The sequence below is a fragment of the Oryzias latipes genome, chromosome 12 (assembly GCF_002234675.1).
Source record: "Oryzias latipes chromosome 12, ASM223467v1".
Taxonomy (NCBI): domain Eukaryota; kingdom Metazoa; phylum Chordata; class Actinopteri; order Beloniformes; family Adrianichthyidae; genus Oryzias; species Oryzias latipes.
The window spans coordinates 28,361,094-28,377,547 of NC_019870.2; the positions used below are offsets into that span (position 1 = coordinate 28,361,094).

At 42.2% G+C, this 16,454-nt stretch overlaps 1 protein-coding gene across 1 annotated transcript; it reads right to left on the minus strand.

The window, feature by feature from the left end:
- Positions 1-5,438: 5,438 nt before the first annotated feature.
- txnl1 (thioredoxin like 1) lies at positions 5,439-13,710 on the minus strand. The gene is made up of 8 exons (XM_004075145.4): positions 13,440-13,710; positions 12,164-12,260; positions 9,497-9,670; positions 8,574-8,696; positions 8,427-8,496; positions 8,171-8,343; positions 5,784-5,888; positions 5,439-5,713 (listed from the first exon to the last, which is right to left on the minus strand). The coding sequence occupies exons 1-8, from the start codon at positions 13,535-13,537 to the stop codon at positions 5,684-5,686; spliced, it is 870 nt and encodes a 289-aa protein (XP_004075193.1). The 5' UTR covers positions 13,538-13,710; the 3' UTR covers positions 5,439-5,683.
- Positions 13,711-16,454: the final 2,744 nt, after the last annotated feature.

Consider the following 16,454-nt stretch of genomic DNA (forward strand, 5'->3'; position numbering starts at 1 on the left):
CTATCTTGACCACCAATTCAACACAAGGTCAGGAAGAAAGGCCTTTCCATGAAATATCAGTGAGGAGCACAAATTCAAGTGGAAATCAGGATTTGCAGATGTTTTTCTTTTCTACAATTTGTGAATTCTCCAACTCTTTCAACAACTGTTGGCTGAATTCCTCTTTCCAGGCAGCATTAAACATTGACAGAATTAGAGAGAAACTTATTCCAATGCCCAGAGAAGACTTGGAGAGGTACTCTCAAACACCTCTATGTGCAGAATTGTTCCTGACAGCACTTCACAATCCAGGAGAGTACTTCGATGAGTCAGATATTCTGCCAGTTCTATCAGAAATAAGTCAATTGATGCCAGGCTTTGAAGTAGGGGACGAGAGCGATGTAGCTGACTTTATGGAACCTTTTCTGCAATGGGTACATATTTGTGGAGTTAAAACCTATCTCGAGATAACGTGTAAAAACACATGTGGCAAATGCAAGGAGACGGAAATAAACCATTTCTACCAAGACAACATGTTCTTTCTAGCACAGCATTCCGATGAAAAGGTTTCCCTTACTGCACTTTTTAATGAAGCTGTCAAAAACGTCTGTGGAAGTAAACAGTGTAACATGTGCTTTGCAGAGGTAAAACGACAAATATCTTTTGGAGACTGTGATTTGATAACTTTGTATCTGCCCAGACATGTTCAGGCGGGTGTGAAAAGAAGGTATGTGACACCGGCTGCCTTCATTAATATTCCGGTCAATAATGTCAAACAGAAATACCGCCTGGCCACTGTGATTTGTCACGAAAGAATTGGTCCTTCATCTGCTCATTTCTACACATTTATTAGAAAATATGGAGTCTTTATTGAAGCCAACGATGACATGATATCTTTTGGATCCAAAAACTGTTTTCATGACATAAAGAAAAATGGTACAATCTTTATGTATGAAAAGTGCACATAAGACCCCAAAACACCTAAACATGTACACTGTGGTGGATGAACCACTGACCATCAATTACATGGTCCTTTGTGTTTTTCAAATAGTTTTTTAATTTTTTTGTATTTATTTTTGTTTTATTTTTTTTGTTTGGTTCAAAGGGGTTTATTTAATTTATGTTGGGTTGTTGAAATTAGCTTGTAGGTTTTAAGTCATTCTTTTAATTTTTCATTTTTTCATTTTAAAGACAGAATGAAAATAAACACTAGGGTTTAAAATAGACAGATAAAAATAGTTTGCTTGAAAAGGAGTGGGTTGAAGAAAAATCATGTATGGTTCCACCCTTTTTTACAACACCTTGTGTTGTGCATATTTCTATTTACAGTTTATTAGTGATACTTGTATCACTAGAAAAATGTTTTTTTGAATACATATAAGCTTTTGCTTTGTTTTAAATCTGAAATGTTGGGCGTGAAAAATATTCAGCCCCTTAAGTTAATACTTTGTAACGCTACTTTTTGCTGTGATTCCAGCTGTAAGTCTCTTGGGGTTTGTCTCTATCAGTTTTACACATTGTGAGATTTTTGCCCATTCCTCCTTCCTAAACAGCTGGAGCTCAGTGAGGTTGGATGGATTTGTTTGTGAACAGCGACAGTTTTATATCTTTATGTTGAAGCCTGAAATGTGTCAAAATGTTGAAACGTTCAAGGGGGTCAGATACTTTCACAAGGGACTGTAGTTATGGATAAATAAAGAAGGCTTTTGACACCATAGATGATTCTATCTTGATTTCTAAATTATATTCATATGGGGTTAGAGGAATCGCCCTGAACTGGATCACCAGTTATTTACAAAACAGACAACAATATGTGCAGTTTGGAGGAAGTAGTAGAAGTCTGATCTCATGAATATCATTTGTGGACTCCCACAAGGCTCAATTGTAGACCTAAACTTTTTATTTTATATAGAAATGATATTTGTGATATTTCTAAGTTGTTACAGTTTGTTTTATTTGCTGATGATACTAACTTTTTCTGTAAATATTATTATTTACAGAATATTACAAAATATTATTCAATTTAAACGGATGTATAAAGCTAAACAAATTAGTTTGTACAAAGTTGACTGTTGAATGGAATTTTTGGAATGTATGTATTAAATGAATGGAATGTATTTACTGTGTAGTGGAACTGTATATTGTGAAATCTGAGCACAGGTGATGGTGTGAGAAATGTAAATGTAATGTTTAAAAGGGAGCAGACAATCATAAGAATTGTGTTCTTCAATTCTGCTCCCTTCTAATCATGAAAATGTTCAATATGTAAGAGAAACATGTAAACATTTGAACATCAATTTTCATGAAAGGAACAAATAAATAAATGAAATGAAAAAAAAATGGTTAAAATGTTTGTTCAATCAATAAAACTTTATTTATTTTTAAAAAAGCGCCTCTCATACAACGCGCAACGTGTAGCGCTTTACAATTCAAAAAAAACAAAACAAAAAAATATACCAAAAACACAATATTACAATAAAAACTCAACCCACCCTTCACCCTTCCCACTCCGTTAAAACATAAGAGCCATGACCCCCCCACACAAAATGAATACTGATAAAAGTTACTTCTAAAAGAAAAGTACGGCTTGGCTCTGCTGTCAGGAAACAGTTTTTGGGAGTCTCTTCATACCAGGAGCAGCTCGGCTGTATGAGCATCTCCACCGACCCCCCCCAGACCGGGACAGCAAAGGGTCCACTTCACAGGCTGCAGAGTTAAAGTCCAGCTGCCCCAGCAAGGGCAACAACTGTGGCAACAACCACCGACCAAGCCGGCAAGTCCTGGCAGAAAAGATCCCCACAAGAAAGAAACACTGGGGCTAAAATCAGGATAAGGAGCTAAAATAAATACAGAAGATGTAAACAAAAACATAAAATTGAGAATAAGACTAAATGAAAAAATGAAATTAAATACATAAAAGAATATTTATTAAAACTAGTAGAATAAATAAGTAGATAAGATCAACTAAAAGAGGAATTAAATAGGTGGGTCTTGAGCCTTTTCTTAAAAACCTCTACAGTCTCTGCGGCCCTGAGGTTCTCCAGCAGACTTTTCCACAGACGAGAACCGTGATGGTGGAACGAAGCCTCACCATAAGTTTTGGTCCTCAGCTTAGGGACAACAAGGAGTCCAGCACCAGAGGACCTCAGGGTCAGCGAGGGCTCATAGTTTAAAAGAATATCATTTAAATGACAAGGCCTAAAAAACATTTATAAATCATTGAAATAATTTTAAAATCAATTCTGAAATGCACAGGAAGGCAATGCAGCAGCCATTTTATGATGGGTGTAATGTGTTCCTCTGGTCCTCGTCAGAACTCGTGCCGCTGAGTTCTGTAGAAGTTGAAGAGACTTTTTGGGTAAACCACAGAGCAGGGCATTACAATGATCTAAATGCCTGAAGATAAAAGCATCAGCACCTCTGTGCTGGCAAGACACCCCCCCCCCCCCCCTAACAGTGGTTAAACATTCGGTTGGCATTGCGCTTGCGGGGTTGTGAGGTTCGCTCACTCAGTTCCTGAATACACTTGCTCAGGTGTCTTTCTGCTCGTTCAATTAATGGCAGCCATGAAACGCCATAAAAAATAATTCGCTTTCCCCACAGTACTTGTTAGGGATTGGCTAGTGACTGATAAATACCCCCTCCCTGAATCGCCACCTTATCGTGGTGGAGGGGTTTGCGTGTCCGAGTGATCCCAGGAGCCAGTAGCCGGGTGTTGATCCCCCTCAAACTGGTCCTGGGGGACGGGCCAGACTAAGGGCGATTCAAACAAAAACCTTTTCATTACTAGATCCACTTACTCCCCCCAATAAGAGTTAACAGTTCCCCACCCTGGAGCCAGACTAGTTAGTTCTTGTCTGGTGTGTTTTAATTGCTCTGGGGCAGTGGACAGCGGTGCAGTGGACAGCGGTGCAGTGGACAGCGGTGCAGTGGACAGTGGGGCAGTGGACAGAGGGGCAGTGGACAGCGGGGCAGTGGACAGTGGGGCAGTGGACAGCGGTGCAGTGGACAGCGGTGCAGTGGACAGCAAGCATGTTGTCCTGAGGCTCCCCAAAGCAAAGGAGCTTTTTCTGGAGCTCCTCTAGTGGCTTTGGTTGCTCGTTGGTGATGGATGTTGGGGCAGGACGAGCAACGGTGGGACACTGGCTTTATCCACCTTTGGTCAGACGCTTCACAGTGGATCACTCAATCGTCTGTCTCCAATGAGTCCCCCATCCCCAGAGAAAACAACAATCTCCTTCCCGGTGTCTTTGTGGCAGATGAGGCCTTCCCCCTGCAGAGAAACCCGATGCCGTCGTTCCCTGGGCGCCTCCTTTCCCAATAGAGGTGCATCTTTACCTACGACCTGTCCCCAGCCCGGCTGCTTGTGAAGAATGCCTGCTCTCTGCACAGTGGGGTCTGTGTTGGCACCTGACTGAAGATCCAGAGCAGAGGGGGAAGTTCTGGTGTTCTGCACAGCTTCATCAGGTCCAAAGCACGTCAGAAACCTGCAGTGATGAGGCTGTGGTAACTGAAGACGAGCTGCTGCACGAGATCAAATAGGTTGCTGTCAACAGAGACGCTCTCCAGCTGAGAGACTCCTTCATGATCCACTTTCCTGCAGAGGGAGAAACCCATGGCAGCTCCAGAATCCAGTTTCTGTCGTCCAAGGACTGACCCACAACGGCTCTTTTGAGAGCCACCCACAACACCTCTAAGAGCTTGATTCTCTCATTTTCACAGTTTTTACTGAAAACTTCTAGTGCTACATTAGTTGAAAAGGTAAGAGATTAAAACAGATTACTGGGTTGGCAGTCACGTGACATACGACACAACACACATATGCCATTACTATGCATTGACCCTTGTGCTATCTTAGATGACCCCCCCCCCCCCCCCTTCCATTGACGTGTTCTCCCTACCATGACAAAGGTGGATAAAGGTGGAAAGATTTCATGTAATCCATGGACACCAGTGAAGATCACAAATCATTGAAGAAAAAGGTTCAGAGCACTGTCTAGTGGGTCTAGATGACCCAACTCCCAATGGTAAAGTGCCTAGGATAGGACAAGGGTTAAGGACATTTATCTTTTCTTTTTGCACCAGGTGTATTTTGAATCCTCAGCCTGTTTTATTACACTCATATTTTTATTGTTCTAACAGTGACTCAAAAAGATAAATTAACAGAGAATCTTCTTTACTTCATTATGAAATTTTACAGCAACCAGCTGGGTTTATTGATTAGGATTGTATGAATCCTTCAAAACCTTTTAAAGCTAACACAACAGACTTTCTGTCTTTGGATGTCCACATGTGAGAGCGTCTTCACTTGTTATATGGAAGAACTTGACTTTAGTCTCAACTCCCTCTTATTGTTGTCTAGTTTTGGGGCTATTTTAAATGCTCAATGCATTGCATGCATGCAGCTCCTGCATAGCATGAGCAGCAGGAGCTGAGTGAATGAAGCAGACTTGAAGGCCTTGCCTTTGAAAAAAGGACTGTGTTTTATTTACAGAGATTTCATCAGAATGACAATATAAATGATTTATAGAGCACGTTTTCAGAGAGACACTGAGAGCCGGAGGTGGAGCGCTGGAGGATCTGGGCGTGGTCTTGTCGACAGGTTGGTATGCGGCGGCTTTGGCAGAGACGGACTCCACTGATGGACTGCAGCCGTCTGCTCCTCTCGTCTCGTCGTTCTCCCTTTCTTCCTTGGTTCTTCCGCTCAGTGACTCTCACCTTTCTTCCCCACGACCTGCAGAGCAACAACAGTGTCACTAATGCAGTGGCAGAGACGGGGGGGAGGAGCTGCTGCTGGTTCTCACCCGTTTGAAGTCATTCATGTTGGTGGCCTGTACAGGAGTCCCAATGAACGTCAGGTAGTTGATCTTTGTGGTTTCCTCGTCTCCCTGGTTGGACTTGACAAACAGCTGGTTAAACGCAGAAAGAAAAAACGGCATTTTTTGACATGCATGAACTAGTCATGAGTGTCTCTGCAACACACAGAACCCCACAAGCAGGACAGCAAACGCCTGAATCAGCGTCAACATTCCCCTAATGGGAGTCTGACAAATATTTGCAGAAACAGGCGAGAAATGCAGGTTTGTTGTTGGCTGTAGGCGTACAGAGAAACCACAGTTCTGGTCATCCATGTCATAAGACAAAGAAGATTTATGGACAAAAACATGCTTTAACTTTATTCTAAATTAATATAAATATTTGAAAACATTTAACAGATTTTTGTCTTAGTTTGGTGCCAATTGCACCAATGGGTTAATGTGACTCAGCAGAAAAAACGCAAACTAAGGGGTGTTTTCATCAGACTGGACCCATCTGGTCCGCTTTGAGTGACCAGAGTTTGTTTTTTCAATTTTGTAGTCTGAATACGTCCAAGTGGACCTGGATTGGGACCAGGATTGGTCTTGGTTCGTTTGTAATCGGACTGAGCTTCGGTTTGCTCTGAGATTCCTCAGTCTGAATAGAATCCGTCCTCTGAGCGGAACAACCGGACCAAAACGGGCGATGTAGAAAAGCGTTGTTACAAAATTTATTTTGACGTCGCTGAAAACGCTTCTTACACGCTTTTCCGTGTCTCGTTATGCGGCACGCGCCGCTGTGACGTCATCCTAAGAGCTGGTAGTTCCTTAACAGAGTTTTCTTAAAACAACGCCCCAACAATGAGACACAGCGACTCACTGAATTCAGACTCATTAAAACAAGTTTTATGTGACACACTTCGTCACTTCTATTTGTCATAAACACTTATCAATGTACTCTCTTAGCTGTCTTCTTACCAGGAACCGCCCTGCAGCCTCGACCAAACCCAAAAAAATGTGTAAAAAGTGTTGAGCCTGACGTTGATTCAGACGGTCAAAAGCTGTGAGCGAAATGTAAAGTTTGAATGAACTAAGAAGTGCAGGACTTCCATCATTTCTGCCTCTAGTTGCTTTGCCCCGCCCTCCTAATTCCTGACCAATAAGTGAAGAGATCTTTAGTCACGTGTTTATAAGGAAAATCGGCTTGACGGCGGTCTGAATGCAGATCAAAAGGCGAGGTCCTGGACTCGGTCCGGAACAAATTAAGTGGACTGGGTCCAGAACAAACGGTTTTCTGCCTTTGGGTCTGAATACACCCTTAAAGAAACGCTGCGTTCAGGTGGTGCTGGAAGGATCGTAAAAATGCCCTTTCTGACTCAGAAAACACACAAACGTCAAAGACACAACGTCAATGAGGAAGAACTTTCTCCTTCTAAAAGTGCACTATCACCAGAATTACAGCGAAATAACAAAACATTATTACAGACTGGAAGGAGCAGCATTTCCAGAAGAAAATGCAGATTAAAGACTGTATTACTGAATGAAAATGAGACTTAAAGGGTAATAACTGGCAAATAAATAATAAATAAACAATCAAAGTTAACCATAAATAAAGTGAAAACAGCACAATAACAAAAAAGACATGTTTGTGAAAAATGCCAGCGCCGGGTATCGAACCAGCGAGCTTCTGCACCAAGGATTCCCCAGTGTTTCAATGGAGGCAGAAATCCTGGAAAAGTTCAAGGATTTGAAGGAGCAAAAGTCACAGCTGGAAAAAGCTGAAAGAGCTGAACATTTGAATAGTTGAATGGTTGAAATAGATGAAACATTGTAGGAGGAGTTAAGCGACAAATATGGAGGAAAACACTAGAATAAAGAAAGAGAAACAGGAGAACGATGGTTGGTTGAATACTTTATAGCATTCAACCAACTATCAATACAATCTATTCTAGTTTGGGGGGCCAGATCAAATAGTTAATGGCCCCCAGGCTGTAGTTTGCCCGCCCCTTTATGTGGCTAGAATGACATACGAGCTGGTTAATGAGGAAAAGTCCTTCATGTATTAACGCGGCGTTATGCGTGACAGATTTACTCAAGCACTGATTCGTAACTGTTCCTGCAGAGGTGTTGGTCGTGTGTTATCCTGCTTTCAGTTTGGACTGACATCCTCCCATCTCAGTGTTTTCAAACGCTCCTCCACCCAAACAGACATCTAATCTGCTTTAACCAGAGACAAAAGGCAGCAGAGCGTGCAGCAAACTCAGGGACATCAGCAGGGAACATTCATGTAACATCAAGTTGTAAGTAAAGTCTTTAAAACCCAGTTTTACTCAGAGGAACCAAATGCAGCTGCCTGTGTTACAAAACCCTCTTGCTAGAGTGTCCAGTATTCTTACCGTAGCGCTCTGCACATTCTGAAACTTGACGTATCGCAGAGGAATCAGACCGTCCTCCTTGTAGTCTTCCTCAGTCAGCTCCAGAGTCTGAGTAGCTTCACTCCGCTCAGCATCATCAAAGCCCATAGACTGAGGAAGGTTGATGAAGATCTTCACCACCTTCGGGGCTTGAGCTGGGGCAGAGAGGAGTCACAGGACGTCATTTCTGATTCCTGATTTCAGGCTGGATTGGATACGAGCAGCAGAGAAACCTCACCAAACTCCGAGGACTGCAGCTTCATGGAGAAGAGCTTCACAGGCTGGTTGAAGGCGATCGTGATCAACAGCTGCACAAAAGGAAAGAGCCTTATCGCACACGCGTGTCCCCCCGCGGCACAGACCTGCCAAAGGGTCGGCTGTGTACCTGCTCATCACAGTCAGACTCCAGGTAGGACGAGTCCTTGATTAGGCAGTTGTCGAAGCCGCAGTCGTCGCTCTCGTTCAGACACTCGCAGCCGGCTTTGCTCACGAAAGGCATGAGGTCCATCTGGAAAACACGGCAGGCAAGAGGTCAGGAGGTCGCAGGAGGCCGCAAACGACAGGCTGCGACTCTTTTGAGATTTTAAAAGTGCGTGATATCATAAACCCTTCCACTTAAAAGCTCAGGATTCAGACGGAGTCACCCATCAGCTTCTGACTCCACCTAGCCAGATCAATTTTGTCCATCAGTTTCAGGACAACCACAGCGTCCGACTGCAGGCCTGAGGAGGGGGGCATCATTTACAAACATCACTGCAATCCTATTGAGCAAACAGCTGATGGAGGAAATCAGCAGCAGCAGCAGTTCAAAGGCATTATACCACGGTCCGGGTGAATACTCATTCTCATTGGCTGCTGGGTGTGCATTAAAAAGTGATTATCCACTGTCACGGCTGAGGGCAAAGTGGTACGTAACAAATAGTCTGTTTTTTTGGGAAAAAAGCGATCCAGAAGAAAGAATAACAAGAATATGGATGAATATTTATTTCTTTTGTAAGTGACCATGGCATGAGGGGGTCAATGACCTTTGAAGTGTGCATGATCAGACTACTACAACACACTTGATCAACACACTTGATCATGAACACATCGTCCGCTATTAACATGACAGAAGATGAGTGGCTGCAAACGACTTTAACAACATTTCTGTGAAGCCTGCAGGCCATCCTGAACATATTTAGGGAACTTTTCTCAGCTGCTCTGCTCAAACCCAAGATTTCTGCAAAAGGTTCTGCAGAACCTTTCCCGGACTCAGATGTCACGTAAAAACATTCATTCTTCGAGGTGAAGTGGTCACAGTGCGCTCACATATCCCTTAGGAATGTCGGAGTCCTCGTTGTTTCCCGGGTCGTTCTCTGTGTGCTGCTTGATCTTCTCCTCCAGACCTGCAGCGTCTGCTCCCTGATACTGATCCACTCGAACCCGGTTCCTAAAGAACAAGAACGTAGGTGTGGCTGAGATGTTGTTGGCTGCTGCTGTCGCCTGAAACAGAAAGAAATGAGGGTTTGATTGCTTTTGCCTTTTTTTTTCATAACGACATTCTTTGCCACAGCTGATCAGTCGAGTGAAAGGGCCAACGTAGAATTTAACACCCGTTTCTGTGCCGAAGAGGTTTTTTTAGATATGTGGTCACCAAATATTTGAGGTGCATTTACCAGAGGGTTAGGGTTAGGGGGGTTATTACTGTTCTCCTTCCCTCCGTAACACCAAAGATGAACTGCACTGTTAGATTTCCATGAATATCACTACATGTTTGGTTTGGGAACTATTTTGTGCAGCGCAGTGTTATGTGTCTGCATAAATAAAGGCGGAGCCTCCTGCCACGCGTTTTTCATGGGTGTCAGGCTTCATGGCTGCCGGAAAGGTGACATAGTGTCTGCAGTCTGTTTATTACTGGGCAATATCTAATATTCTGAGAAGATGTCTGTACCAGAGAGCACAGGTGAAACTCGCGTGCAGCTAGAGAGCGGTCCACTGCAGAAGATTCAACACACACCCCCAACACACGTGTGTGCGCTCCTTCCTCCTACACACGCAGCGCGCTGACACACACACACACATAGTCATTCTACAACACCTACATAGTTAGTTCATTAGTTAGATAGTTAGTAGTTACTGTTATTTGTTAGTAAAGAATACTGCGTTGTAATTGTATTCATTTGCGACGCAGCCGCTGGGGGATTTTGTGTTTGGCAACACCGCGCCCCCTGCTGGTTCATCACCGCGGTTGCAGTGGAGCTTCTGACTAGATCTTGGAGAATGAGAGGAAGAGGAGGAATGGAGGAACAGTCTCCTAACGCTGACAGACCTTTTGGGCCGTCATCCTCCCATTAAGTTCTTTGTCATTTTCATTTGAAGTTCATTCATGCCAACTGTTTTCCTCCATCACAGGATGGGAGGCACAGAGCGTCCTGCGCTCTCACGTTGTTCACTCCTGGGAACAAAGCTGGGTAAATGATGTGATTTTTTGTTTGTTACTTTTCATCTTTGAGCTGCTAAAAGCATGAAAAGCATTTTTTTATGTATAAATGAAGCTTTTCCAGCTGATCACATGGTAGAGAAAAAACATCCTTCATTTTAACAAACGAAATGATTTTGGTGCTCTGGTCCGTCTTTTCACCTCCGCTCCTTCTTATTTCCTGTTTGGTCTACTGTTCTCTAAGCACGTCTCTCATTGTTTTCCACAGGTATTTTAGTCAGAGGATTTCATTCTGAGCTGCTGCGTTTAAAGAAAGGAATCATGTTTGTTCAAACTTAGGAAACAGGCAGAGACGGACGCCTGAGTGCAGTCGTATCAGAAGACGCTCTGAAGACTCCCCAGCGGGACGCTTTCCTGCAGCGGCACAAACACGGCCACAAACTAAAGTGCCTGTCTGTCCGCTCCGCCCCAGCAGCTCTGATGCATCCATCCAGTGGTATTTATCTTAATGAACTGCTGTTCAAGAGCTTAGCACGCAGCACTCCACACTGTTTCCTTCGCTTCAACAACAACACTGTTCTGCCAGAGTCTGTCCAGCTGAAGGAGATCAGCTGACATGAAAAATGGCGTCCGCCTCGGACTCAGGAACAGACAATTTCTTTGGAGCCAAGATCTGCCTCCTGAGCAGAAAAACGTTGGGAATCATTCCCTCACAATGACTGACAGTTTGAGATGTTTTACGAAGTGTCTTCAGGGTTTCTGTGGGGAATCTCATGTGACTTTTAGTAAATGGTCTGCTTCTTAGGGGTCCAGCGTCACCCTGGTGCACCTTTACTCTAAATCAATAAGAAAATATCCAACAAGACATGAGGGTTTTTGCACACCAGCAGGATAAATAGAAGAATTTGAAAATAACACCAAAGTGGAAATGTAAATTTAAAGGTAATTGTTTGAATGCTATAAAGTATTCATCCAACCAATCGTTTTCCTGTTTCTCTCTCTTTATTCTTGTATTTTCCTCCATATTTGCCGCTTAACTCCTCCTATAATGTTTCATCTATTTTAACCATTCAACTTTTCAAATGTTCATTTCTTTCAGCTTTTTCCAGCTGTGACTTTTGGTTCATTCAAACCCTTGAACTCCTCCAGATATTCCAGGATTTCTGCCTTCATTGGAATACATGGAAAATCCTTGGTGCAGAAGCTCGCTGGTTCGATACCCGGCTCTGGCATTTTTTTATAAAAATATCTTTCTTATTGTTGTGATGTTTACACTGCATTTATGGTCAACTTGGATCGTTTCTTTATTTATTTTTTACCATTTAACCCTTTAAGTCTCATTTTCATTCAGCAATATAACATTCAACCAGTATTATCTTCTGGAAATGCTGCTCCTTCAAGTTCATTTTTAATTTTTGGGCGATTTTTTCTAACAGAAAGGCAACGTTGCACTAAAGCTAAAAAGAAAATCTTTTCAGCATAACTTAGCTGGCAGATCTCAACTGGTGAGAAGTGAAACTTGACCTTTTGGTGGTGCGGTGGAAAGCCTGACTCACCTGACACACGTGAACGTCCACTTCAAGGAAGACGACGTGAGGATACTTGTTGCTCAGCGCGTTGAAAGCGGGAGATATTCTGACGCAGGGCCGACACCTGGGAGGGAGAGAGGCGCGAGTCAGTGGTCTGCCCTGATTTCTTGGGCTGTCAAACGCCTGTGTGACACCCCAGAGGGAAAACCGTTGACTGTACCACAGAACTAGACTGACTGACTGACCGACTGAGTGGGCCGTCACCCACAGACTATGGTTCACTTCAAACTCCAACCAAACAAAGTCCATTCGGGAGCCATTTTATCGCCACGTTGGTACAGTGCCATCAATGAACAGTGGTTGGTCTGAGTCCTCGTTTCTATGGTAACCACTCTCACCAATCAGGAGTGAGTTTATTGGAAGTCTGCATCCCTACCACTTGAAAGGGGGCAACACAAAATCTGTCGATCAAATGTATCCAAACATTTGACATGAGACCGCCTACTTTTATTAAAGCATCTGATTGGTTGGAGTGTAACTGGAATTACTCGCAATAAAAAAAAATGTGAAGAAAAAAAACAGAATCGTCAAGAAGGTGTTAAAAAAAAGGCATCCGATTCAGAAAGGATATTAGAATGACTGAATACCATCTGTTTGTTTCTCTATAGCTGTCTATGGGATTTTGGCTATATGGAACAAGCAGTTACTTCCTGTGCGGTACGCGAAGGGGTCTCGTATACAGTCAATGGTTCTCATGATACAGCGGATGGGAAAAACGAAATTCCTCACGGCTTCCGTAGAGTCTGATAAACTAACATTTGTCAGGCAGCAGATTTAATCAAAGCTTTACTCAAATTTATTTATTTTATTTTCTTACACTTAGCTACATATCACAGCAGAACACAGAGTGAAACGACAAAAGCAAGTGGTTAAGTATAGTATATATTATTACCAAAAAATGTAAAATAATACGCTTAGCAGAAACTGATCTCTTATATGTTAAAAACAAAACGATTTGTTTCAAGCGACCAGACGCCACTTATTTTGATACTCGTCCAGTTTCATTACACGTCAATGAGCCTGAACCGATTCCTGTGATATTTGCCGTGTCATTGTAAGCCTGGCTGCTAGCTTAGTTAGCTTCTGCTGGCTAACTAGAACGCGCTCATGATCTGCTATTAAAATGAACGGGCCGCGTCGCTACAGTGGTCTGCCATCCATTCTGCTCGAAATATCTCTACAGTAAAACAACGGGCAGAACTGCGCCACCGTTTCATCCCCACGGTTGGTTCGGTCAGCTTACCCGGCCATTGTAAACTTTACCACGACAAGTCTGGAACCGGCGGCCGCTAGCTCCGGCTGGAAGTCCGGGTCACTTCCGATCACTTTAACACCCACCATGGTGCCGGATGCGGTTAAATTCCTATTTTGTTTTTCCGAGGTGATAAACTAGGCATGAATGGTCAAAATAGAATAAACAGCTTTGTTTTTAGCTTTCTGTCAATAAATTAGCTGGTTAGCTGCTGAGTGGTGAACGGCACGCTTCAGAATGGAGACTTGTGATTGGCCAATAACCAACGGGAAAGTACTTCTTCTGCTACCATTAAAATGTATGTCCTGCCATCTAGCGGCCGGTGGAAATAATACAAGTCATCAAAAAATCAATTGCCAAAAACTATTTTGATAGTCTAAAACGTACGTAATTTGCTAAAAACAATTAACAAAAAACGTGTTGATATAAAGCAATCACTGTTGCTGTTGTTCTTTTATTTATTTATTTTTTTACAACCACATTCCAGCTAAAACAATTGTGTAAAATAATCTAGGCTGGTCCAATACTGGATTTGATTTCACCCATTTAAAGAAATCAATATATTTAGTTGTTGGAAACCTCTTAATTAGCAACTGATCGTCATAGTATTGTCATTTTATAAATTGCAAATAAACTATTTTTACAAGACCTATTTTACCAAAAGATAGCACTGTAAACATCCATCCATTAAATATTTATAGCTTATTGCTGTTTGGGGTAAATGGGGTGCTGGAGCGTCAGGTAAAGGTGGGGTTAGTGTTTGCCTGTCCACTGCAGGCCCACACAGACAACTTCACACGTACTTAGGAGGCATTTCTTTTTAGAAATATCAAAGAACCTAAGAACCATTCTTGAATGCCTGGAGAACCCATGCATGCATAAAGAGAACATGCTAACTCCACGCAGTAAATACCCAATTCGGATATGAACTAGGGCCTTTTTTGTGAGAGTGCCAACCACTCTACCACTGTGCAGCCCCCTTTGTGCACGTCACTGACTAAATGTAGACCATCACTACTGACTTCTTTAAAAAGGGACAACACTTAAAGGGCAATACAGATTTTCCCACAAAGAAGGATATTTTTTCCAGAGCATAATTACATGAGGTTACCAAATGGAAACACTCCATCGGATGTAAACATCCTACATTTTTGTTTCTACAATTTGGGTTTGTAAAACCATTGTCTTTCCATGCACTGTAAACAAAATGTCTGTAAATTTGTTGAACAATTTTATGAAATGCCACCATGAATAAAGTCTGATGGATGAATGTTGTGTTTTTTATTCAACCGTTATTTAATCTTGATTTACCCAGGAAATGTCCCATTGAGATTAAAAATCTCTTTTTCAAGGTAGTCCTGGCTATAGGAGGAAAAAAATAAATTATATCTACAATAAAATGTACACATTTAAAACCTAAAATAACTAAAAATTAGAGCTTATGTAAAACAGGTACAGTTAAAAGTGACTTTCTCCTCAATCCTCAGCCTGGATGTAAAAATATTCAGAGGAATGAGCTCTTTTAATTTCCAGATATTTTGTAGAGTGTTCCATGGGGAGGGGGCAGAAAAGACAAAAGCCTTTTTTTCCCAGGTCAGTACGAGCAGATGGAACAGCAAGCAAAAGACGGTCATTGGAACGCAGTCCATATCATTCTACAGTCCTCAGCGTGATCAAGCTACAAATGCAGGAAGGCAAAATTCCAAGAAGAGACTTGTCAAAAAAAATGCACCTGTGTGTGAACCTCTGGGTGGACACAGAGGACCATCCCACTCCAGGTTTTGCAATGATGAGTCGAGGCCTTACAGTTTGTTACAAACCTCAAAGCAGAGTGATACCCAGAATCCGTCTAACATTGAGCTGTAGCATTCATATTTAAAAGGTCTCCATAATCTAAAATGGATCAAAAAGGTATGGTGACAAGTCGCCTTTCAATCCCAAAAGAAAAACAACACTTGTTTCGGAATAAAAATACTCAGTTTCAATGTCAGTTTCCTCATAAGATCTTAATATCTTAATGTGGGGCTTGAATGACGACGTCGATCAAGATTCCCAGATATTTGTACACATGGACCTCCTCAATTTCATTTCTCTCCAGAGTGGAAACTGTAGGGAAAACCTTTGGTGTTTTTCTAGAGTTTGAAAACAACATTCATTTATTTTTTTCTGTATTAACCAGTAATTTTAGCTGGAGAAATATGTGCTGAACCGCCTCAAAAGGTTTTTGGAGAGATTTAACAGCAGTAGTAGGGATGAGTCAAGGCAATAAATAACTATGTCATCGGCATAAAAATGCATCTGACACATTTTGACCTATATCATTAATATCGCTTGCGCTATCCTATGACCCCCTCCTTGACGTGTTCTCCCTACCATGACAAAGGTGGATAAAGGTGGAAAGATTTCCCGTAATCCATGGACACCAGTGAAGATCATAAATCATTGAAGAAAAAAGGTTCAGAGCACTGTCTAGTGGGTCTAGATGACCCAACTCCCAATGTTAAAGTGCCTACGATAGCACAAGGGTTAAACATGACAAATACAAGGGGTCCTAAAACAGAACCCGGTGGCACCCCATAGTGTACATTTAACCATCATGTCTAACACATTGGGTTTGTAAATAATTTGTGAGCCAGGAGACAACGTGATCTGAAAGGCCAAAACTGATGAGCCGTTGTTTTACCACAATGTCCAATACCTTTGAAGGATCAATAAAGAGAGTAGCACAGAACTGCTTTTTGTCAAGAGCAACAGCAATGTCAATTATCACTTTTGTAGCAGCAGTAATGGTACTGTGCTTTTTCCTGAAGCCTGATTGCAATGTTGAGAGAAGCTCATTTGAGTGTAAAAACTCTTTAAGTTGATCGCATACAAAAGATTCAAGAGTTTTTGACAAGACATACAAATTGGAGTTTGGCCTGTAGTTGGTTAAAACTGCTGGATCACCTCCTTTTACGTGAGGAGTAACAAAAGCCGACTTCCAGATGGAAAGAATTTCTAGATGTA